Source organism: Micromys minutus (genome assembly GCF_963924665.1).
Source record: "Micromys minutus genome assembly, chromosome: 10".
NCBI classification, from domain to species: Eukaryota; Metazoa; Chordata; class Mammalia; order Rodentia; family Muridae; genus Micromys; species Micromys minutus.
Window position 1 is genome coordinate 49,725,690 of NC_137979.1, and position 24,190 is coordinate 49,749,879.

General features: G+C 51.5%; 1 protein-coding gene across 1 annotated transcript in view; it reads right to left on the minus strand.

Annotated features, from left to right (window-relative positions):
* Positions 1-1,090: 1,090 nt before the first annotated feature.
* Positions 1,091-24,190, minus strand: part of ARHGAP27 (Rho GTPase activating protein 27) — a 29,903-nt gene continuing 6,803 nt past the window's right edge. Inside the window, exons 4-18 of the mRNA XM_080923346.1 lie at positions 9,353-9,772; positions 8,817-8,999; positions 8,546-8,626; positions 8,369-8,452; positions 8,031-8,098; positions 7,629-7,719; positions 7,155-7,259; positions 4,717-4,815; positions 3,823-3,928; positions 3,562-3,684; positions 3,391-3,489; positions 3,128-3,205; positions 2,896-3,030; positions 2,698-2,803; positions 1,091-2,589 (exon numbers count right to left, since the gene is read on the minus strand). Coding sequence (XP_080779472.1) covers positions 2,412-2,589; positions 2,698-2,803; positions 2,896-3,030; positions 3,128-3,205; positions 3,391-3,489; positions 3,562-3,684; positions 3,823-3,928; positions 4,717-4,815; positions 7,155-7,259; positions 7,629-7,719; positions 8,031-8,098; positions 8,369-8,452; positions 8,546-8,626; positions 8,817-8,999; positions 9,353-9,772 — 1,956 coding nt within the window. The 3' untranslated portion in view covers positions 1,091-2,411. The remainder of the gene's footprint in view (positions 2,590-2,697; positions 2,804-2,895; positions 3,031-3,127; positions 3,206-3,390; positions 3,490-3,561; positions 3,685-3,822; positions 3,929-4,716; positions 4,816-7,154; positions 7,260-7,628; positions 7,720-8,030; positions 8,099-8,368; positions 8,453-8,545; positions 8,627-8,816; positions 9,000-9,352; positions 9,773-24,190) is intronic.

The window sequence follows — 24,190 nt, forward strand, 5'->3', positions numbered from 1 at the left end:
CTGCCTGTGTTTCTGTCATCGCTGGGGACAGAGGCCACCTGTGGAGAAGGAGGGAGGCAGATCAGGCTCTGAGGAGATCTAGTGGAAGCCAGTGGTGGCAGGCAGTAGGACAGCCCCCTTCCCATGGCTGCTGATAAAGATGATGGGGGTGGTTCACAACAAGTAAGATGCAAGGGTCACTGTAGGCATGGCAACAGCTGTGTACCCAAGAGGATGGAAACACGCAGGTCAACAAATGGGACCTCAGAACTTCCCCCAAGTCACACTGAAGCCCTAGTGTGATGGTGTTTGGAAACCGGGCCTTTGGGAGTGACTAGGTTTAAGTTGGGACCCGAATCCTCGTCTGGCAAGGATTAGCCCCACTTTAGCCCCACTGCTGTTTAAGAACGTGGCAAGGAAGTGCTGCCTGCCAGGCCAAGATATCGTCGCCCCACCCCACCGTGCTGCACCTCAGCTTGAACACCCAGCCTCCAGCTTTGTGGAGAATGCACTTCTGTTCATTAAGCCACCTGCAGTGTCACAATAGCAGCAGCAGCCGTCTAAGCCAACGTGGCCACAGAAACACTTGTACAGTGGTGTCTGTCTTGACAGCCTCTGAGAGGGTAGAACCTGTGGTGCTTCAGTTAGCAAATAAAAGGTGGCAAGGGCTGGAGAGATGGCTCAGAGGTTAAGAGCACTGACTGTTCTTCCAGGGGTTCTGAGTTCAATTCCCAGCAACCACATTGTGTCTCACAACCATCCACAATGAGATCTAGTGCCCTCTTCTGGCCTGTGGGCATACATGCAGACAGAACATTATACATAATAAGTAAATAAATAAATCTGAAAGAACGAAAGGAAGGAAGGAAGGAAGGAAGAAAGGAAGGGAGAAAAGGTAGCAGCTGACCCCCATGATGCAATGTCAAATGCTTGGGAGGTAGAGGCAGGATGGTCAGGAGTTCAAGACCAGCCTTAGCTGTACAGGGGCAGATGATTTAGGCAGGCTGGGGGTCAGAGTAGCTTTTCACACACCACAATGCTCAATTAAGAGTCCAAGGTGTTTAAGCTAGAACCGTTGTTCCGGGCTATTATCAAAATACATTCACCAGAGTAGGAGAATAAACCTTTTATTTAACAGTTAGTCATTAGCTTGCCTTAGGACTTTAAATAGATAGGCGTACAGCAAGAGGCCTCCATTTGTTCTCTTCTGTGCCCTGCAGCCATCAGAACTGGGCTTGCATCAGCCATACTAACTGGGCCTCAAGCTCCAGAGCGCATGCGTAGAACCCCTGCCCCAGAGCACAGCGCCTGGCACATGAGGACCCACAATAAATATGGACTGCATGAAACCAAGGGAGAAACCAGAGGGAAAGGCTGGCATAGTCTGAATGCCCAATAAATAGTAGCTATTATTGTTTGTTGAGTCAGTGGGGGTGGGTGGAGCTAGGGGCTCAGATGCATAAACTGAGGTGGTGTGTGCATGAGCCGACACTGTTTGCCCAAGGCTGTGACCTCCCAGACAGGCCTCTCCTAGCTCTACATGGCAAGTGGGTACCAGGTAGGCATCCAGCCGGGGTGCAGACAGAAGCTGGGGGGCTTCTATTTATGCTGTCCCCCCAAACAGCTGTGGTAGGTTCCCTGCTGCTTTCAGGGGGCCCCAACCTCTAACCTACACAAAGTGCTCCAGCTTATTTACTCTAGTCTACCTACAGGCTGTGCTGTAGTGGGGCTGGGGGATCACTTCCTTCTTTAGAAGCTGGGCTTGCTGTGAAGATAGCCTTTGCAGGGAATCGGATCACCTAGGGACCCGTGAAGTAATCTGACTTCTGCAAGCCCCAAATCCCTGGAGCCGCGCCGAGTAGGTGCAGGGTTGGCATGTGGGTTAGTATGAAGAACTCCTAGAGACCCGGTGTGGCCCAGGGAGAGAGGGAAGCTTAGGAAAAGTTCTCAGGTGGCCTGTATCAGGGCGGCACTGATGTGTAAGGCCGAGTCAGCAGTCAGTGGCTTGGGGTGGCAGTCAGTAGCCCGGGGCAGCAGAGACAATGTTAGTAGCTGCTGCATGACCTCCCGCATAGCATGGGGCTTACAGGGTCTCCACCAAGGCCTAGCCAGTGCAAGTCTGAGGAAACCAGAATGCCTTCTCCTAGCCGGGGTGGGGGTGGATGAGTGGGGACTAGAAAACAAATATCCACCTCCCATCCCCAGGCGCACTACCACATCCACACAATAGGTGGCGCTGTCATCGGGGAAAGGGCCCTAATGAACACCTAAAGGGGATGTAACAGGGAGAAATCACATTTCATGAACTGCCCACCAGGGGTCACCGTCCCCTCGGAATCGAGGGGTGTTGGAGTCACAGTGCAGCGGGGTGGGAAGCGGAGAGCCCCAGAGAAGTCCAGCCTCACGGCCTCCGGCTAACCCAGGGTCCACAGTCAGTGCGGTGGGAAGATGTCTGCGCACTGATGTAGGATGAGCTCCACCACCTGGTTCTGGAAGACCATGGTCATGGGCATGCTGGCCTCCTCCATCTCAGGCCGCAGCAGCGTGGGACCGAACACTATGGCCACATTCTGCACAGACATACGGTTCTGCTCGCCATGCTCGATCACCCTGCAGTGGGATCGGTGGGATCAAGAGGTTAGAGGTTGGGGAGTCACTCAACACTGAGCTCCAGCCACGAGCCCTCCTCTTTTGCCCTAGGAAGTATGGCTTGCTCACCGGCACAGGTGCTGGATGAGCAGTCGGAGCGTGTCGTGGTTGGGGGCTGGCAGCGTGCGCACCAGGTCCCGCACACAGCGGCTGCGCTGGGCTGGGTCCTGCAGCTCTGAGTGAGAGAAGGAACCGGAGATGGTCTGCTGGCTGTGACAAAAGGGAGCTAACCTCCCCGACCCTCCTCTTCCCAAGCCTACTACTCACTGATGGCTGCTATGAACTGGTGAAAATGCGAGAAGGGGAAGAGGGGTTCCGGCAGCTCTCGGAAGAAGAGCTTCAGGGCACCTGTGATCACGTGGACGTCTTCCCAGCGCCCATCATCCAGGTCCAAGCGTTCGTCTGCAGCGGGGAAGGGCCCGGCGGGGATTGAGAGACAGTCAGTCAGGACTCCCTTGTGCCTTCAGGCCCCAGGGAAGGGACTGGGAAAGGGCCTCACCGTGATCCACCTTATAGCGCAGCTTCTGGATAGTGGCCAGGTTCCCACTGATGCGGTACAGTCCATCAATATCCAGCCCTACGGGAGAGGAAATGACTGACCCTGGGAGGACTGGGGTCCCTAAGGATTTCTACTCAGGGTTTTCCTACTCAGAGTCTTTCCGGCTCCTTCTTCTTGACCCAGTGCTCACCGAGGGGGTCTCCCACCTTTGGCTCCCTAAAAACTGGTCAAGGCGCGCTGCCTTGTGTGCCATGCGTACATACCCCGGGCCTCGACGGTGCGGATGCATTGCTGCACGAAGCGTGGCACAGGGCTCCTCTCGCGCTCACACAGTTGAGCCAGCGCGCATCCAAACACCTGGTCTGGGGGAGAGGTTGGTCAGCGCCGCCCAGCCCCGCGCCACCTGAGCCCGGATCCCGGCGAACTGCAGGTACCTTTGATGTAGCCCTTGTCCCGCAAAGACTGCAGAGTGGGTCGTCTCTGTAGGAATTTACGGAGCTTGTGCCGGACCCTGCTCAAGTCGCTTTCCAGGCCTCCGGGGCTGAGCGAGGGTGAGGCTGCCACAGACCGGAACTCCGTCAGCAGGTGGTAGTAATGGCATTGGCCCACTGGCCATAGACCCCAACCAGGGCACCACTTCCGGCTCCTCAACGGGGAGTCCCTGGGTCACTTTCCCACCTGACCCCATCGCACACCTGCATTCTGACGCACATCCTCCTCCCGCCAGCTTCCAAGGCGCTCACTGGACCCAAAATCAGCACTGCTGGGTTCACCTTCCTCCCCTTGGAGCAAGTCTGCAGACTAGAAATCAGACAACCTCAGAGAAGCAAGGCTTGGGACAGGTTGGGGCTTCTCCTGAGCAGCTCTGGCCTGGAGATGCCCCCAGGAAGAGCCTGTTTTCTCTTGTCAGTTTACTGTCCTGGCAATCAGACCTTCCACCATCCCTGACTTCAGAGTCCTCCAGGAGCAGCAAAGTTATCCTCTCCTCTCCCTTTTTTATCCCGGCTGTCTCTAGCCTCCTCCAAATTCCTCAACTCTCTCCATCTCACTGGACTGGCTGCCACTTTGATCACGCCAACAGTACCTCCTGCCTCTGGATTCCTACAGCCAAAATCTTTACCCAGTGCTAACCCATATGGAATTAAGAGACAAATATTATCAGGCCATTGCCATATGAATAGCTGTTGATTTTGTCAGAGCCCGGGATCAAACTCAGGATCATTTGCATGCTAGGTAACCCCTCTGTCACTAAGCTATATCCGAAACCCATAATTGGCACTCCTGGGGCTGTGGCTCACGGGCAAAGCACTTGTCTAGAAGACACAAGGCCCTTGAATTCAACCTGTGAATGCTTTATCTTCTAGTGGTATATGTCATTCTTGCCGGGATCCTGAGAACCAGTTCCTGAGTCTGGTTGCCTCCCTCCCTCAAAACGACAAGTTTCTTCAGGCCGTGCCTGTCTCCTCCTGTAGAGTCAGTCCTTCAAAACCAGCCCCAGAGCTGATGTCATGGGGTTCTCTGTGCATAGCTGAAGGTCCCGCATAAAAAGCCCAAGCCCCTCCCCATCAGCCCTTCCAGGCTCCGCCTACCAGCTCCTCAATGCCTTCAGCAATGGCCTTGTGCCAGGTGCTGATGATAGCTTCTGAGTCGTGCTGGATCAGGTACTCTGAGCCATCTCGGCTTCGCAGCTGGAGAGACACAAATCAGTCAGTTCCCTGTTCCTTCGTCTGCCTTGGGAGTAGGCTTAGCGTGTGTGTGTGTGTGTGTGTGTGTGTGTGTGTGTGTGTGTGTGTGTGTGTGTGTACTGAGGGAGGTGACCTGTCCCCGCCCTAAGCAACTCAGAACCTAATAGAGCAAAGGCCAAAAGACAGGCCCAACTCTTCCTCTTTGTTTAATGCCATGGGAAACAGTGTTTACTAAAGTGAGGCCCAGTGTATTTGAGTCATTCTATGGGCACAAAGGTAGTAGTTATAGAACAGTTATAGCAGGGTTCATTGCTGCCTACAGAACATAGGAGGCCTCCCCCCAGGGCACGGGCAAATGATAGAAAATTCCTATGGAAGGTGCTAGCTGCTGGAACATCAATGGGAAAAACTGCAGGGAGGAGCAGAAATGGACCGTGGCTGGCCCACGGCTGACCCCAGACACCTGGAATCTATGGAGTTTCGCCAGCTGCAATGCCTGGCTTTAGAAGTATATACACCATCAGCCTTGCCCTTTGGTCCAGAGAGGCAGACAGCAGAATCTGGCTCACACAGTGGGGAACAACTTCTAGAGTCAGAGAAAATTGTCTTTTGGTTGTTCTCCTTTTAAAATGATAACTAAGAGGCTGGAGAGGTGGCTCAGCCAGCAGTCAAAAGCACTTGTTGCTCTTGCAGAAAGCCTGGGTTCGGTTCCTAGTACCCACAAACAAGGTTGCAACCATTCAGTTTCAGGGAACCCAATTCCCTTCTCTGACTTCTGTGGGGTACCAGGCACACACACACACACACACACACACACACACACAGGCAAAACATTCACAAATATAAAATAAATCTAGAACCAAATAAAGCTTGGAGAATCGTAAGAAACAAAACATCCGGGCTCCCTGCAGAATGTCTGTCCCTGCTTCTGAACTTCACAATGTGCTATCTGAAGCAGTCCTAAGGTCCCAGCTCAGCTTCTATGAACACTTCTCAGTTATCCCTCTAGACCCCAGGTTCATACATAGAGTTACACTTTAGAAAGCTCTTTAAGAACAAAGGATTAGGAATCAGCTTAGATTCCCTGGAACTGAGAGAGGATCCTCTCCCTAAGAGTAAACATCTGTGTGACTGATTGCTGTCCAGTTTCTCTTTTGCCACCTAGAGAACCCAACTTCCTCTCAGTGACCACCAGAGCACCTGCTATTTACTGTCTGCCCCCAGTTCCCCCTCATCCTGGACCATCCCTAACTTGCTTGGCCAGCTACTGGCTACTGGGTTTTTGGTGGCTTTTTACCAGTTTATTCCCTATGGTGTGTGTGTGTGTGTGTGTGTGTGTGTGTGTGTGAATGTGTATGTGTTGGAGTGTGTATCTGTATAGGAATGTGTGTGTGTGTGTATACCTGTTATATGTGGTGTGTGTGTGTGTGTGTATGTGTAGGAATGTGTATGTGTTCGAGTGTGTATCTGTATAGGAATGTGTGTGTGTGTATACCTGTTATATGTGGTGTGTGTGTATACCTGTATAGGAAAGTGTGTGTGTGTGTGTGTGTGTGTGTGTGTGTGTATACTCGAATGTGTGCAGGTGGAAGCCAGAGTCCAACCTCACGTGGTGTCTCCTTTGTTTTTGTTTTGTTTTGTTTTGGACAGGGTCTCTTACTGACTTGGAATTCCACATTTTACGTTAGATTGGCTGAGCAGCAAGCCCCGGGAAATCCATGTCTCTGTTTCCCGTCCCTGGGATTACAAGCATGTGCCGCCACACTGTGCTTTTACAAGGGTTCTGGGGACCATCATGTCCTCCTGCTTGTGCGCTAGGTACTTTACTGACCGAGCCATCTCCTCAGCCTTCACTGCCTGTGTGTTTTTCTTGGGTTCAGCCTCGCAGCTCTCAGGGACTGTCAAACCCCTAAACACTGAAGGGTGTGGTACTGAGACTTTGCCAGAGTCTTCTTGCTCTACCTGCTGGGGAAGCCAGACCAGCTTGTCACTGCTTTATTTGATGGGGACCCAATAAAAACAGAAATCTAGTCTGTGAAAGCAGGTTCCGGGCTCAGCCCATCACTATGAGCAGCTAAAATCAGGGACCCTGGTCTCAAACTGAGAGGAAGAAAGCCACTCCCCTCCCAGAGACCTGCTCCTTACCCTCTGTGGCAAGGGCTATTAACTCTGTTCCCAGGTCAGGGACTTCAGACAGCCTGACAAGCAGAAGCTCTGTTCCCTACATGAGGCAGACTTCTCTTTGAATCTTGAGAACTCCGGCCCTCCTTTCCATAGGCCCCCATTCCTGGGCCCTGTCTGCAGTGGGATTTACAGGATCCCTTCCCTATCCAACCACTCACCTCTAGCACATTCTTCTTGCTGGATTTGTCTTTGGGGGCCCAAGAGAGAGAGGCCCCCTTCAGTTCTACCGTATATTCAGGGGTGGAGAGCTTGGAAGGCTGCCTCTGTGGGGAAGGAAGGAATAAAGGGAGGAAGCAGAATTATTTGGGGTCATCCATCTAGGTGGGCTTGCAACAGCACCTGGTTCTGACACGCCAGGCCCCTGGTACATCTTTGTCCTAGAACCCACTGGCAAGCAGGAGGGAAGAGAAGGAAGGAGCCCAACCCCGTCCTGTGAGCAGATACTCTAGGCCTCAGCTGCTCTGCTGTTCAGAATGGAGCCGACAATCCCCAAGGACAGTTGGTCCGGCCCGAAGTTGTGGGAGGTGTTTGTACAGGAGAGAATCCTCCATTATTGCCCCTCAGTACTTGGGTGCCCATCTTAAGGTTAGAAAAAGAGCAGAAGGTGTCCCCTACTCAGGGACAGGTCTCACCAGGCCGCCCGCAGCTGAGGTCTTTGAATCCTTGAAGAAGGTCAGGACACCGCCCTCCAGCACGGTCCAGGAGGCACTCCAGTGTTTCTTGCTGAGTTAGGAGGAAGTAGGTATGGGTGGGGCTTAAATTTGCTCCTGGGCCGGAGGACTCACTTAACCCAAACACATACTAGGACATAGAGTTTTAAGAATATAGCTTGGGGTACTGGCTAGAGAGGGCTGGATTCCCACCCCAGACAGATGGTAGCCAAGGAACCTTAGGCTCCTGTTTCCTCACAGGAGCTTGTATGAAGTTGCTACCATGATTAATAAAAGTGTGGCACGAGAGAGCCTAGCTCCTGGCTAGGGGAACTTCATCATCAAGGCCTACCCAGCCAGGGTTGGGTCTAGACGGGTCCTCACCGAAGTCTCTTCCCCTTGTCTACTGTCTTGGTGCGATGAAGCACTCCTGCCTTGTCCAGGGTCTTGATCTAGAAGAACCGAGGGGAGAGAGAATAGTTATGAAGGAACAAGCAGTAGGGGACAGAAGCTAGTGTCTCCTTGGTTGGAGGTTCGCCACAGATGAAGCCTGAAGCTTGCTGAACCCTGTCAACCACCCAGCTGCTGGGAGGGAGGAAAATGTCCCTACAGAAGTAGACACAGGGAGACTACTCCAGGGCTTCCCTGCTCTCTCTACTCTGGGGCCTACAGAGAAGGAGAAATATTCTGCACCTATCCCAGACCTCATGGCCCTTTCTCACCTTCTCCTCTGGAGGGCTAGCCTGGGCTGGAGTGTCACTATCCTGACTGGATTTTCGAACACTTCGAGGGGCAGGCATCGGGACCTGGGGAGAGTCACATGTCACCTGTCATTCTCTCCACGCCCCCCCCATGTCATTATACCCCCTCCCAGCTATCTCCCTTCCCAAGCTGGTTACCTGGGGCAGCTCCCACTGAACAGAGGAGTCCTCTGGATTGTAGAAATATGGCTTCCCATTCTGGTCCTCCAACCTTACCCACTGTGGACACAGGGATGGTCAGGGCCCTCAGTCTAGAGTCCAGGATAGTACTAAGGGCTAGAACACCGCCGGACTTAGTGTTGAATGGCATGGGGTGTTCACTTTAGACTTGAGGGGCGGTCCTAGTGAGCAAGTTCAGGGTGGGAGTGACAGAGAAGCTGTCTAGGTCTGTCTACTAGTGAGGTCCTACCTGCTCTTGAGTGAACTGGTTGGTATAGAGCATCTGTTTGTCTGGGGTAATTTGACAGGACCAGCCAGGGGGTGCAGACAAGGAAGAAGTGGGGCCCAGATCACTGAAGGAGCCCACAGGAGAATAGTCCTCTTCAGGGTAACTTGCCAGTAATTCGGGGTAGTCTGTTTCCGGAGTCGGGGGCTGCAGGGACCGGAAGATGGAGTCAGAAATTCTCTGCCTCCAGCCACCCTCACTTTACTCTCTAGTCCTTGGAGCCAAGAAGCAAGTAAAAGTCAGGGACCCTTGAGAGCTCTGCCCCTACTCTCTGGTCCCCGAGAAGCAAGAGGTGGGGGTTAGCAACGCTCAGAGGCGGGGCCTGTCCTCATTATCTGGTTTCTGATTAGCATAAGAGGTCAAAGAAGTTTAGAAATGCTCCCCCCCCCCCACTGCTCTACTCCCCGCGTGTGCACACATATATTGTCCCATCCCAGTCCTCTGATTCCTGAGAAGCAGGAGTTGGAACCAGGGGCCCTTGGGGAGGCCCAGCCCCTCACCCTCTGCTGCTGGGGGCTTCGTGGGCTCTGGCTGGGTTGCATTTCCAGTTGGTCCTGGGGATCTTCCTCCAGTTCCTCCGTCTCGTCCTCCCAGGCCGTCTCACCCGTCAAGGCGTTGTAGAAGAACACCCTGCGGCTCTCCTCATCCCAGTACTGGCCCCACTCTGTCTCCAGGCTCTCCCCGCTGCCCACAGAGGCCCGGGAGGTAGCCGGGCTGGTGGCGCCTTCAGGTGCTTCAAAGGGTGACTCCCAGGTGGTCACGCCCGTGTTGGGGTTGTAGTAGTAGGGGCGCCCAGTGCCCTCGTCTGTGTGCGTCTCCCACACTGGGCTGAGCCGAGGAGGAGCTGCAGCCGAGCGCGGCGACGTGGCACGAGGTTGCCTCTCTACGTTGGCATACACTGGTTCCGGGGGGTCATCCACCTACAGGAGCAGAAGGAGGCTTTTGGGGTAACTCCAGAGTCACACAGTGTGGCTCTGGACATTTGCAACCTGGACAACCTTCAGCAAGCCCTGGTACCTCTCTGACTCAGTTAGGCAAAACAAACAACAAACAAACAAAAAAAAAATACCATGTTTTTGAAAGTGCTGTATGACAGTTTGTTTATCGAATAACAAGGAGGTACAGAGGAGTCTGCGCTTAGAGAAAGGCGAAACATCAGCCGGAACAGACCAGTGGCCTGGGACCAATTCTTTAGCGGGCCTAATTTGGGGTCTTCCAGTATTTCATAGGCACACTGAAGGTGCGCGCATGCGCACAGGAGGGAGCAGAGCAGTCAGATGGACTGGGCTGGAGAATTCAGGCTCAAAGCAAGGAGTGGTCCCTTTCCCCACAAAGGACTGGGGCATCTAGGGTTTCATCTGGTTAGTCACGGAAGAGAGCTCACGGTGTGATTCACACTTTCTGCTTCCCTGCTGGTGAAGGGACAAAGTCTCAGCCCTGGGAGGCCATCCATCACCTCCCTGGGCTTGGGCTCCACTTCCTGCCACTCCTTGCTCCTGGCCTTGAACTTTAAGCTCTAGCTGCACTCAAGTCTCCGGTCCCAGTCCCCGTCCAGGCGGGAACTTCAGCAGGCCAGGTGCATTCAGCTCCCCGCAGCCTGCCTGTGTCCAATTCTACCCAGCTCACCCAGCTGACTTCCAGACCTCTCCCCAGATCCCTCCAGTGTCCCCACCACACGCAGCCCAGCAATGTCAGCACCCTAGAGAAACAGACAGCGCCATTATCAAACCCAAGCTGGCAGAAATGCACTGGGGACTGACAGTTTTCTATCACACTCGATGCTCCTAGCAAATAGGGCTCAAAAAGCCTATTTTTTGAGGGCGGCCGCAGAGAACTCACCCAGCATGCAGGGAACCCTGGGTTTGATTCTAAGTACTGCACACAACCAGCCACACCAAGCAGTGTATTTCTGTCACTCAGAAGACTGAGGCAGAACTTGAGTTCAAGATTATCCTTGTCTAGTGTGGAGTTTGGAGCCAGGGTGGGATACATGAGACCTGTCTCAAAAAGACTGAAGCCAATAAAATGCAGACAAAGGATCTATCTGGGCAGTGTGATTATGGGGATTAAGCTGGGGGGTGGGGTGGGGGGTGGTGTGGGGTAATTGAATCCTAGGCCTCAAGTATAAAGGGCAAATAGATATTTGTCCTTTGAGCTCCAGCCCAGTTCTTTTTCCTTTAAAAAATTTGGAGCTTCTGATTTTTGTAACAGTTATTAAAACACACACACACACTCACGCACTCATCTCCTTCATGACTGAGACACCTGTGTAAGATCTACTCAGTCTGGCTTCTCCCTGGGATTTAGGAGGAAACATAAAAAACACTTATTTGGAGTTGGAGAGATGGCTCAGTGGTTAAGAGCATTTGCTGCTCTTACAGAGGTCCTGAGTTCAATTCCCAGCACCCACATGATGGCTCATGACCCTCTAACTCAAGCTCGTGAAGAACTGATCCCCTCTTCTGACCTCCTTGGGCACCAGGTACACACATGATGCATTTACATATATGAGTGTTTGTGCTCACACACACACATACAAATAAATAAATCTTAACCCTCCCAACCAGGTCACTCATCCTACAAAGATTTCTCCTCTTTGTTCTGGGGCAGGAACTGAGCCAGGTGCTGGAAATGTGGCAGAGATTGGTCCCCAGGGTACACACGTGGGTGTGGCATGGCTGAGAGAGATGGCAGAACTGGAGGCTGACGAGAGAGAGCTCTGCAGTTAAAGGACTTGATGCCAGGCCTGACAGCCCGAGTTTGAACTTCAGGACCCATTTGGTGGGGGGAGAGGACTGACTCTGCCTTCTTACTTCACACATGGGCTGTGGTTTATAGGACCATGTGTGTACTCACGTGGGCATCCAATAAATAAATAAAATATAATTAAAAAATTGAGGCATGACGAGACATGGGAGGTCACAGTTTCGACAAGTTGGCCGATTCCCAGGATGCAGGTGGGTTGAGCCCACCAATTCCTCTTCTTTAGGCTCCCGTGGTGGAGACAGACCTTCCGCCCACTTCTCCTTTCTCCCTGACCCCAAACCTCATGTGGTACCTTGTGTTTTGGCTACACCAGGACGCTCCCCTACCTCTCCAGAAGAAGGTACCTACCCAGCCACATCCTTGCCCTTCCTTAGACTACTCCCGTGGCCCAACTTCCTCTTGCTCCCTTCCTGCTGGCTTTGGCTTCTTGGGGAGCCTCAAAGCGCAGCCTCTCTGGAGAGAGGCCTAAGCTGTCCGTCACTTTGTTCAGATCCAATGGCGTTCTGCCTTGGAGGCTGGGTAACTGATGCCTACCTGACCATCTTTCTTTCTATGTATATGTGCTGTGTGTGAGAGAGAGCACGCATGTGTGAGCATGTGTGTGCTGTGTGTATGCACGTATATGTGTATGGTCTGAGGCTGACATTGGTTTCTTCGGTCACTTAACCCCACATAAACTCCACCTTATGTATTGAGGCGGGGTCTCTCACTTGAAGCCAGAGCTCACTGACTTGGCTAGTCCGGCTAGCTGCCTTGCTCTAGAGATCCCCTTTCTGCCTCCCCAGCATTGGGATTACAGGCAGATTTCCATACCCACCTGGCTTTTACATGGGTACAAGGGATCCACACTCTGGGCCTCATGCTTACACAGAAAGCACTTTACCCACTGAGCCATCTCCCTAGTCCCAGACATGCATCTCTTGTGAGCATGACATAGGGTGGTGTGCCCAGGTGAAGCAATGTCTTGAAGTATATAGGCAGAGCTACCTAGATACTCCATTAATATGCAAGTTAATTCTGTGGCAAATGCTGGAAACAAACACATACACACAGAACAGGGTGCGAGAAAGGATGTGTGGGGATGAAGCTCTGAGCCACAGCGCCCAGGAGATATCCTGGGACAGGACAGAAATTATAATGACAGGGAACAGAGGAGGCAGATGTACCTCCGGCCCTACAGTTGGATACACAGGGGGCTGTGGCCTTGCCTGGTTCCAGGCCCGGGGTTGGAAGGGTCCATGGGTGATGGGGAGATACTATCATGCTGGGCTCTTTGGAGCAGGGATTTATGCTTGACGCCCTACTGGAGCTAACATGGGTCTCAAATACAGGACACACCAGCAGGTATTGGAGATACTCAAGAGAGAGAGGTTTAGGGCTATCACTGGAAGAGTCGAAGCAGGCTTGCCCCAGAGACACCAACTGCTTGGGTTGAAAGAGAGGGACCCTCATCGAGGTAAGTGGGAAGAAACCAGGCTAAAGGAGCTTCCCTTTGAGAGCAGGGTTCTGCTGGGTTCTCATTGCTTCTGGGGGCTGCAGAGGCTCTTCCACTGTGATTTCAGGGGGACATGGCAGGCCCCCACTCTGGAGACCCACACGTAACCAGAGCCTAAAAATAGTATCAAGAGCTCCTGAGTTGTAACCTATAGGCGTAGGAGTGGGGAAGAGGAAGAGGCCTCCTCACCCCAGGTCAGAGAACTGAGCCAAGAGATTCCCCTTCACTTCATTATGGTTCTGCACCCCTTCCTTCAATTCCTTCCCCCTACCCTCAGTGGTGGAGGCCCCGTCTCTCTTGCCCCAAGTTGTGGATCTCAGAACTCGTCTCTCCTTCTAAGGTTAGATAGAAAAGGCCTCTGAGAAAAATGTCTCCCCCCCACCCCAATGTCTTGTTCTGAGATTCTACAGTCAGCTCCTAGGAGAGTGAGGCGCAGGCCCACTGTAGCTCCAAACCCAGAAGGCCACCCCCTCAGAGACTGAGCCTGCCCTGAGCCCTTCTAGCCTTACCTGTGCCCGCAGGGCCCGGCTCTGCCTCCTGGCCAGTTTTGAAATCATATCCACCATCCCAGCCCCTCTGAGCTGCTGGGATAGAGCCTGGGAAAGCTTAAGGGGTGGAGCCCAGGACCACAACTCCGAACCGCACAGGGCAACGGGGAAACAAGAAGTTGCCTTGAGATGGCGGGAGGCTGAGACGGTGGCTGGTTTCCTGTCAGGGCTGCGGAAGTGCCTGAGACAAAGTTGCCTGATGGGTGTGGGGTGGAGCAGTCCTGGACTCTGCTGACTGTCCCCCCTGCCCCTGTGCTCAGTGCTCTGGCGACACGGGGGATCTACATCCCATCCCCTGATGCAGCTCGGAGCAGCCTGCACCAAACTGCTCATTTGTAAGTCAAGGGTGGTGTGAAGGATGAGGCTCAGACGACACGGGTGGAAGGAAACCCTGAGGAGATGGCTTCAGCCCGGGCGAGCCTAGGGCACTGAGGCTCCTGTGGCAGACACGACAGGGAGTGACTGTGGACTCCCCCTTAGATGCAGGAGGATGCGAAGGGAAAGAGGAAGGTTGTGGAGAGAGACGTTTCATATGAGGAAGGGGTTTGGACACATGGTATGGGGAAGCTGGTGTCTAGACTCTGCCAGCCAAGAGAACAGAAGGGACCACACCACTGTCTTCCCACTCGACCACCTGGCTCTGTCTCCACCAGACTTGGTTACCAAGGCACACTTGCCCTCTTCCTCCTGGGTGGCCACACGGACCCATCCCCACAGATGTCTCTCTGTCCATGTGCTAATCTGCCCACCTCCGCTGAGGACTGAGGGAAAGGAGGGAGGACAGCAACCAGCTCCTTTTGATTTCTCCTTCCTCCATCCCCTCATGCAGATGGACACTAACTGCAACCACACGCAGTAGACCCAGCACACCATGGCTGTTCCCCCAAGTCCCTGGGGACCATCTTGCCTGTCCCATCCCTCTCCAAGGTGCTTCCTTCCGGGGCCTTACTCCCCAGTCTCCTGCTTGTTTCCAGTTTAGACGCTGACCCCTGCCTGCTCTCCCATTTCAGAAACCCCAGAAAGACGGGACATGGAATTTTTTGAAACACTAGGTGAGAACACAGGGCAGCCGAGGCTCCGTGGCCCTCGGGTTTGCCAGTGTGTACCATCCGGGGAAGCCAGTACTACTCTGAGAGCATAGGCTGGCTCTCAGGTGACTTTCCCTCCCCCTGCAAGCTGAGGTGACCACAGCTGGTGCCCACAAGCTCACCATGCTGGGAGTTACACAGGAGGGGGCAGCTGCCAATCACTCCAGGCCTCACCTTCAAAACCCGTCCTAGGAAGGGGAGAGGAAGGGGACAGTGCCTGGGGGGAAAGCCTGCCCCCTGGGTTGAGAGGCAAAACAAATGCCCCCTAAACATTCTGCATGGAATGGCACATGCCTGTAATTCCGGTGTTCGGGAGACTGAGACAGGGTTGTAAATTTGAAGGTAGCCTGAAATTTGTTCACTGCAGCTTCTCGGTCACTTACTGAGAATCTATCTCTAGAGAAAATCAAAAGAGAAAGAGAGGTGGGAGGGAGGGGGAGGGAGGGAAGGAGGGGACACGAATCAAATACTCAGCCAGGAACTGACCTCCATCCACTCTCTGAGCCTGCCTGCTCTTTGCCACCCAGACTGGGTAGAGAGACAGCAGGAAGGAATGTGTTTTTTACCTCAAGGTTGTCACTCTGTGTCCCTCCCCTCCCCCACTGTCTATAGGCCAGTGACTAAGTAGCCAGGCTGAGAGCTACAAGCTTGATACTGTACAGGGGCGACCCGGGAGCAGAGCCCTAGACAGAGCATTTCACTGCTGTCTGCAGTGACCGCAGTCCCAGGCAGGTGCCCACTTCACAGAGTCCCGAACACGACGTGTTTGGGGCTGAAATATTTTATAAACACAGAATGAATATATACAGAGGTGAGGGGCTCTGGGTAGGCTCTGTCTCAGCATCTCTCCGAGCACTAGTTTCTTTAGCTATATGGCATGGGGCTGTCCTCTTCCCCACCCCGAGGGCTGGTTTCTGTGAAAGCACAGCTGCCCACTGGGTTCCCACAACCACAGGGCCCTGGGGAGAAAGCTGGGTGTGTTTCTGCTTTTCTGACTCTGGGTTTCGGATTGGTCACCCTAAGCACCGGACTCTGCCCCAGCCTCGGGATGACCTTATGGAGCTGCTTGCCGGGCCTGCTCCTCCTGGGTGGGCAAGATCTGGGTGCAGCTCCTTCCTGGCACATACTAGAGGTAGTGCTGGCAGGGGGCCCCCAGAGCCCATCAAGGAACTTCTGGGCCACCCAGTGGAGACTGCTGTCTTGAGACAAGAAAGTGTGACCAGGGACTGCCTTTTACCCACACACCCCTCAGGCTTTTCTCTCATTTCGACACAGGGTACGGGGGCCTCCTGTTCACACCAGCTTCCCTAACTGGGTGTGTAGAGCCTCTGCTGGCTATGGAGGCCTCACCTCCAACCTTTATCTCCCCCTCTTTTTAGATCACCCTGGTCCTGATGGTGCTGTATAAACTTGGTTTCTCTATTGTTTGTGCGTGTGTGTGTGTGTGTGTGTGTGTGTGTGTGTGTGTGACACAGAGACAGACAGACAGGCAGACAGACACGGGGGAGGGGGAGAGAGAGAAAGATTCTCATACACTTCCCTTCCTTCTAAACGCTTAGCTTAGGAGGTTCTGAAGATCAAACCCAAGGCCTCATGCACTCTTGGCAAGTATTCTCCCAACCGAGTCACGCCCACAGTTTTCTGTCTTGTTTCTGAAGCTCTGGGCTTGAGCCAGAGTGCTTCTAAAGCAGGAAAGGGCTCTACCACTGAGCTATATTCCTAACCCTGTCTGTCTGAAAATAAAACAGAAAGTGGGGGACTAGGGAACTGGCTCAGCAGGTAAAGCAAGCATTTGCCCTGCAAACATGAGGACTGGAGTTCACATCACCAGACCCCAGGTGAAAACTGGGTGGGTATGGTGGCCCAACTGTAATCGCAGCAAGGGAGACCAGGTTAGGCCTTCCCTAGATCAAAAAAAAAACGATGAGACCCGCTTGGAGGTGCCTGACATCAGCCTAGGGTCCCTACGTGTATACACATACCTGTGCATCCACATACAAGAGAATACACCCATAAGTACCCATGCAAAAAAAGAAAAGGAAAAATTCGGGAATGGGGCTGGGGTGTAGCCAGTGGCAGAGCACTTCCCATGTCTGAGATTGGTGCTGACTTCAATCACTCATTCAGCCCTTGGTCCCATTGCTGCAACCCTTTGGTTCATTTGTATTTATTTATTTACAACAGTGTCTAGCTGTATAGACCAGGCTGGCCTGGGATTGGCCAGATTGGCCTCAAACTCTCCATACACTCTAAAGTCTTGGAGGGAGCCTCAATTAGAAAAATGCCTCCAAAAGATTAGGCTGTAGGCAAACCTGTAGGGCATTTTCTTAATTGGTGATTGATGGGGGAGGGTCCAGATTATTGTGGGTGGTGCCGTCGCTGGGCTGGTGGTCCTGGGTCCTATAAGAAAGCAAGCCATGGGAGCAAGCCAGTAAGCAGCACCCCTCCGTGGCTTCTGCATCACTCCTGCCTCCAGGTTCCTGCCCTGTTTGAGTTCCTGTCCTGACTTCCCTTGAAGAACAGTAGTATGGAAGGTTATGCCAAATAAATCCTTCCCTCTCCACATTGATATTGGTCACGGTGTTTCATCACAGCAGTAGGAACCCTGACTAAGACAGATCCTGTCCTGTCGGCTCTACCTTGTGAGTGCTAGGATTATATACCAAGCCTCACCACCTTCAAAGCTTTTGAAAACTGTTTTTCACCCTCCCTGCTCCCACCATCCAACCTGTTCATTATTTTTCACCTGGAAGCATCTTTCTCTTCTAGCTCCTCTGAGCACCAATCTCTTATGAACAATTTAGTATGCAGTCCAGGGCTGGGATCCTGGGACCGAGGCAGTAGGCACACACCCAGGTCTGGCTCTTCTTCTGTCTGATTCAAGCAGGGCCAGGCCAGGTGGTTGGCAGGATCTGGCTCAGTAAATGACTGTGCCTCGGTGCAAGGCTGTCACCTCGGGAACCCTGGGGGCAGCCAAGACCTGTAGCAGCTCTCTAGTACCTAGGAGCCAAATACATGGTCTGGGTACTGTCTACTTCATAAGGCGGGGAGCCAGAAGACCTGTAGCTTTGATCATAGAAGTCTGCCCAGCCGGACAACTAAAGGCAGAAGCAATCATTTCTTCCATATTCTGGAATGCCCTTCAGCCTAGCCAAGGGGACTCCAACAACTCAGCCAAAGCCCGCTGAAGGGAGGCATGCAAAATCTGCTCCATTGACCCATCAGCCACTAGGAAGAGACCGGAAAGACAATCAAACTAGTTGCTGCTATCAGAGGCCAGCATGGTTGGAGCTGGCCATGTGGCTGGGAGGTGGGGGTGGAGGTGGGGGAGGTGAGGGCACATACACCAGGCAGACTTGCTGATCAGTAAAAGGCCATGGAACCAGGAGCTGCCACGTAGATAGAAAATTAAGATATGTGTGGGGAATCCACCTCTCACTCTGCACACAGGGACACACCCTCAAAGGATTAAAAGGTTTTTTAAATTATTTATTTTTTATTTTGTGTGTGTGTGTGTGTGTGTGTGTGTGTGTGTGTACTGGGTGAGTTTATGTGTACCACATACATGCAGTGCCTACCGAGGCCAGAAGAGGGCACCAGTTCTCCCTGGAGCCAGAGTTGCAGGGTGCTGTTCTTTACCCTTGGAAGTAACCTGCATTTCCTTCCTTGAGAGCAGCTAGTGCTCTCAACTGCTGAGCCATTTGCCAGCCCCAGAATCAAAGATTAACAACAACAACAACAACAACAACAACAACAACAATAATAATAATAATTTAAAAGCCATATAAATAAATACTGAATGGTAGCCAGGCTTCACTCCAGTCAGAGCACTCAGGAGACTGAGGCAGAGGGCTGCCACAAGTGTAAGGCTAGCCTGAGATATGAGGTGGGACTGAAGGATAACAATAATTAAATGATAAATAAAAATAACAGTTTTAAAAGGCATGATGGTTTACATCCATCACACGTCTTCTAATCTTGGCACTGGAGAGAAACTGAGGCAGAACTTGATGGAAAAACAAAAGGAAAGATGAAGAAAAAAAAACTCACAAATTTTTAATGCGCGCACGCACACACACACAGACACACACAGACACACACAGACACACACACACACACACACACAGTTGTACATAATAGAGTTTTGGTTAACAACCATCAGCGTTAATGACCAGGTAAGATTTATATGGAGTTGAGATGGATTTCTTTTAAGCAGAAACACTCTTACTCCTGAGTAACACTGGTGCCATTGGGAAGTGCTAGTGCAGTGAGGTAGTCAGAGCTCCTGGTGATGCTGGGGCAAACAAATCCGGCACGGACGGCCATGTAAATCTATAGCAGAGCCGCTGGGTAGAGTGTACACACAGGACAGTGACCGACACACGTCTGGGCTCTATCATAACTGCAGTTCCCACCTTCCCCTGAGAACAGCCTTTACTGTGAGCCGGCTGCAGCCTCAAACACCTGCTTTTCCCCGGGTGTGGTGGGCCACACCTTTAGTCTCGGCACTCGCTTGGATCTCTGTGAGTTTGAGGCCAGCCTGGTCTTCAGAGGGTGTTCCAGGTCTGCCAGGACTACACAGAGAAACCCTGTCTCATATCCCTTGATCACATCGGAAAGTCACGCCGAGTGACTGACCTGTTTGCCATCTAGGTTTGGTCCCAGCACACCCAGTGACACCACAAGACAATGAAATCACCTAACACTACGTCTCTCAGAAGTGTTCCCATGGTTAGTGACACATGACAGGGTATATGCACATAAAATCTTAGCACATTTGTGACAGTTTAACCAAGTCTGTAGTAAAGGGTCAGAATTTCAAAGTCACAAAATAAACAATGTATTCAATATTTTATTTTATTTTATTTTTGTGGCACTTGGTCATGAGCCCAAGGCTTCTTGGAGGCCAAGCAAGGGCTCAGCTACATTTTACCTCTTTTTATTTTGTATTTTGTATTTTTATTATTTATTTATTCTTGATAAGTTGGCCAAGTTACCCTCTGATTTTTAAGCCTCCTGCTTCAGTCTCTCAAATGCAAAGACTGCAAATGGGCACTAGCCTGCTGGGCTTAGGTAAATAAGTGTGATTAAGGAAAATCTTTTTCTTTTTAAATTAAGACAGGGTCTTTTGTTTTGGGACAGGGTCTCATTACATGGCCTCAAACTCAGGGACCCACAGCCTCTGCTTCAGAGTGCTGGGATTAAAGGTGTGCATCATACCTGCCCAAGCCTTATTAGGTTGTTCAGATGGGTCTCACATTCCTGGATTCAAATAATCCCCTTGCTTCAATCTCCAGACTGTAGCAGATACTAGCACATGAAACTGTGTTTATAAAACAAAGCAAGCAAGCAAACAAACAAAAACCTTTAAGACAGGATTTGATTTCTAGCACTGAAAAAAAAAAAGGTTAATAAGAAAATCTGTAAAGCTAGAAGTAAGACACGGTGTCTGGAGAGATAGTTCAGCATCGAAGAGCTAAGGATCCAGGATTGGTTCCTGTCTCACCCACACCGAACAGCTCACAACTAACTTCATAGCATATAACTCTAGTTCCGGGGCCTCTAGTGCCCTCTTCTGGCTTTCCCATCCATGTGGTGCACATAAACTCACAGAGGTGCACACACACATCACATAAATGTTAAAATCTAGATTAAAAAGAGAAGTAACAGATGCTAACGAGGTACGGGGGAAGCAGAATTCCCCTGCAGCCGGGGAGACGGAAACTAACGAGTCAGTACGCAAATCATCGTGAGGCTTCCTCAAAAAGCTGGAACTAGAGCTGCCTACGCTGCAGCCACCTCACCATGGGCACATATCCAAAGGAATCGAAGTCAGTGTGCTAAGGAGATACGTGCCTTATCGGTCATTGTAGCTCCATTTACAAGAACCAACATCCAGAATCAACCTAGTCCTCCATCAGTGGATGAATAAAAAAAGACACAGTGTGGAATCCTACACAGACACTGTAGAGTGAAATTCTCTACAGCCGCATGAATGTAACTGGAGGACACTATATCTTAAGCGAAATAAACCAGACATGGGACAACAAATAGCATGTGATCTCACTTGAATGTGGGACCCAAATCGTGGGCTTTGAAGAAATACAGCAGAAAGCACTGGTTACCAGAGCTTGGGAAGGGTGTGTCCCAGGGGTGACAGAGGAAGAACGGTAGGGTGGATCTAGGGGCTCAGTCAGTTGGAGGAGCAATTTTCAGTATATTAGACACTGAGGGACCCTTTTGCTGGACAGCAAGTAATTATACACTTAAGAATAGTGAGTGAGGGGTTTTGAATGTTCCCAACACAAATGAATATCTATGATGATCAATATGCTTTTTCTAATCATTCTATATAATTTTTATACATGGATGGGATCTCACTCTGTGCTACAAATATGTATAACTGCTATGTCAATTAAAAATCAAAGCATCAGGGCTGGAGAGATGGCTGTTGAGAGCGTTGGGTGCTCTTCTAAAGGACCGGGGTTCAATTCCCAGCACCCACGTGGTGACTCACAACTGTCTGCAACTCCAGTTCTAAGGAATCCAACGCCCTCTTCTGGCCAATGTACACTTGTGCACGGACTTGCACTCAGGTAAAACACCGATACACACAAAATCATACATTTTTAAAGGTGAATACCACCACATATGACACTGCACACAGGGCTCCCACTTCCTTTGTGTAGGAGACGCAGGCGACGTTGCCCAATTCCTGTTTATATTAGTTTGTGTCTGTGTAATGAAACTGGGAGAAAAATCAAGAATGAAGGTGGTGATTTGAGGCCAACAGAGGCCAGGCCAGGAAGCAGGGAAGGGCCTGTGAGGGTTTTAACATACATATAAATGTTGAAATATTATTTTAAAAAAGTCTGCACACATATTTCCATTAAAAAAATTTAAGACTGTTAGCAGAAGGAAGGGCCAGTCAATGCAATTACAACTTGAACTAAAAAATTGAGAACTCTTAGAGTCAAATCTCCTAAGACCGTACTCACCAAAGGAAAAGATTTTCTTCACCAAATTCAAACTTGTGGGCTCAAGTTCAAGCAGATAAAATTCTCCCCAATGCACAAATACAAAGCAACATGGATGGGGGGGGGGACACAAACGGGGTGAACCCAGTCAGAAGAGCTAGCTCTCCAGTGAAAGAAAGTAAAGGAAACAAAAAAATCATACGGGGCCGAGTCTAGCAGGTTCTATAATTATCGGATGGGACACAGAATTCTCATTTGACTGGGATGCAGGGTCAGAGGCAGAAGCCAGTAATGGGATGGAAACTATGACAGAAGAAAAGGGAAGCCGGTTACTACCGGATTATTGGGGGAAGACCACAAGGCCAACCAAGAAATGCAAAACTTGGCAGTAAAGTCCAGACACAGTCAAGTCCCGTGGACGGGAGCGGCTGTTCAACGACATATGAGCAGGTGAATGCTGCTGTTAAAAGGCCCCGGCTCATTTTTGTTTTTGAGATGAGTCCTTGGTAAGTTGTCCCAGGAGGCTTTGAACTAGTGATTTTCCTGTTTTTGTCTTTTTCTTTTCTTTTTTTGGTCCCCAAATGCTGGTGTGCATGCCATCACCCTCAGCTTATACTAAATTTCTAATGTGGAAATTTTCCAAATCTGGGGAATATTAATATTTTCCTAATGAATTGTCAAATAGCCCAGATTAACTAGGGAACTCGTAAGAAAAAAATATTGAAACAGACCATAGGCAGGTGCCCCAGGGAAGAAATTACAAAGTCCTCTCTGTGACACCATTTTCTTCTGAAATATTCCCTTCCAACCCAAGCTCATCCCTGGAAAGAGACAGCTTTCGAAGTGTCTTCTGTGGCACCTTGGGGACGTGTTTGGCATGCATCTCCTAAGGGTACATTTGTTGGTCTGTCTGGCCTCCTGAACAATAAGCTACCTGCTTTGCTTTCTTGGCCTTTATGGTGCCCAGTAGAGTACCCACCGCTTCTGACAGAGAGACAGACAGACAGACAGACAGACAGACAGAGAGAGCCCCAGCGGCTGCCTTCACCCATCAGCCAACAGAACTGGCCTGTGGCAAACTCCCACAAGGAAGCCCGGGGAACAGAATATGGAGGACCCCCAAAGCAGGCAGAAATAGACTGCAGTTTACCTCCCAACATTTAGAAAGTCAAACCAATTTACAGGGGAGGGGAGGGTATTTGCACGTTCAAGCAGCCTGGGGCATGTTCCTGCCTGGGGACAAGGAAAAGAGAGGCAGGGCCTGCTCTTCCTCTCTGTCCCAGGTTTAGACAGGAGACCTCCAGTCTCCAGTCAGGAAGGGTGCAGGACGGGGAACCCCCAGGAGCCTGCAGATGAGCGGGGTGGGAAGGTCGTGAGGGGGATCTGTAAATCCCCTCAATAGCACACAGTCCTTCTTCAATTGAGAAACCGGGGCTTCCCTAATTTAACCAAGCATCTTTATGCCCCAGAGCCACAGGCCTAGCTGTTCCGGTTCCTGGAGACATCGGATAACCAATGTGTCCTTGCTCATCACGCCAGACCTTTTTCTGGCACGGAGCCTGGCGTACATTCTGGACCCCAGTTACTATGACCATGGGCCTTCTTGTGTCTCAAGACCTAGCACTAACCCCTCCTGGGTATTGAAGACTGTCCCCTCCCACTCCTGAAGGGGGAAAAAAAAGAGTCCAGGGTTCAGACACGTGGAAGATGCAGGAGATCCAGCCTTATGGCTGGGTGAAGGGAAAGAGAGACCAAGAGTGAGCAAGCTTTCAGCCCCCCAGGATCCAAAGAACACTGGCCACCCAGCTTGCAGGGGTAAGGGCAGTGAGTAGGAGCCCAGGTAGGCGAAGTAAAGAAGGTTGAGGGGATGGGGGATGGGAGGACTTGCTCTTCCTGCTCTCCCTTCAGCCAGACCCGGAGGGGCTGGGGCTGCAGGGTGGATCAGTGGAGTGGAAAAGATCCGGATAGGTAGGAAGAAACCAGGTGAGTAGCCGCCCAAACTAGAGATCTGTTGGGAGACTCAGGGATGGGGCCGCTCATTGGATCTCCTTAACTTGGCCTCTGCTCCCCGCTTTTACCGATCCCGAGCTTTTCAGAGTACATGGTTGGCTGACTCTGTCCCTGAGACATTCGTCCCAGGAAGTGCACAGGACAGGGAGGGATCAGGTGGGGAATCTGGGAAGGAGGCAAGTTCCTTCTCCCCCATACCTCCCCCCCACTCTCAATACCTGGGAAGGATCACTCAGTTCCCGACAGCAGAGGTGGGAGAAAGAAGGGCTCAGGGGGGCTCCTTCCAGTCCAGGCTGTGTCTGAGCTCAGAAGTAGTGCCTCTGGGGTTGTTTGCATAAGTTCCAGCAAGGCCTGGAACCTGTCCTGCCAGTGGCCAATGCCCAGGCAGCAGGGGCGGGCCTTAGACCATCTGTTCCCTGGGCCTTCCTACCTCCAAAGTTAGGGCAGCCGTGTT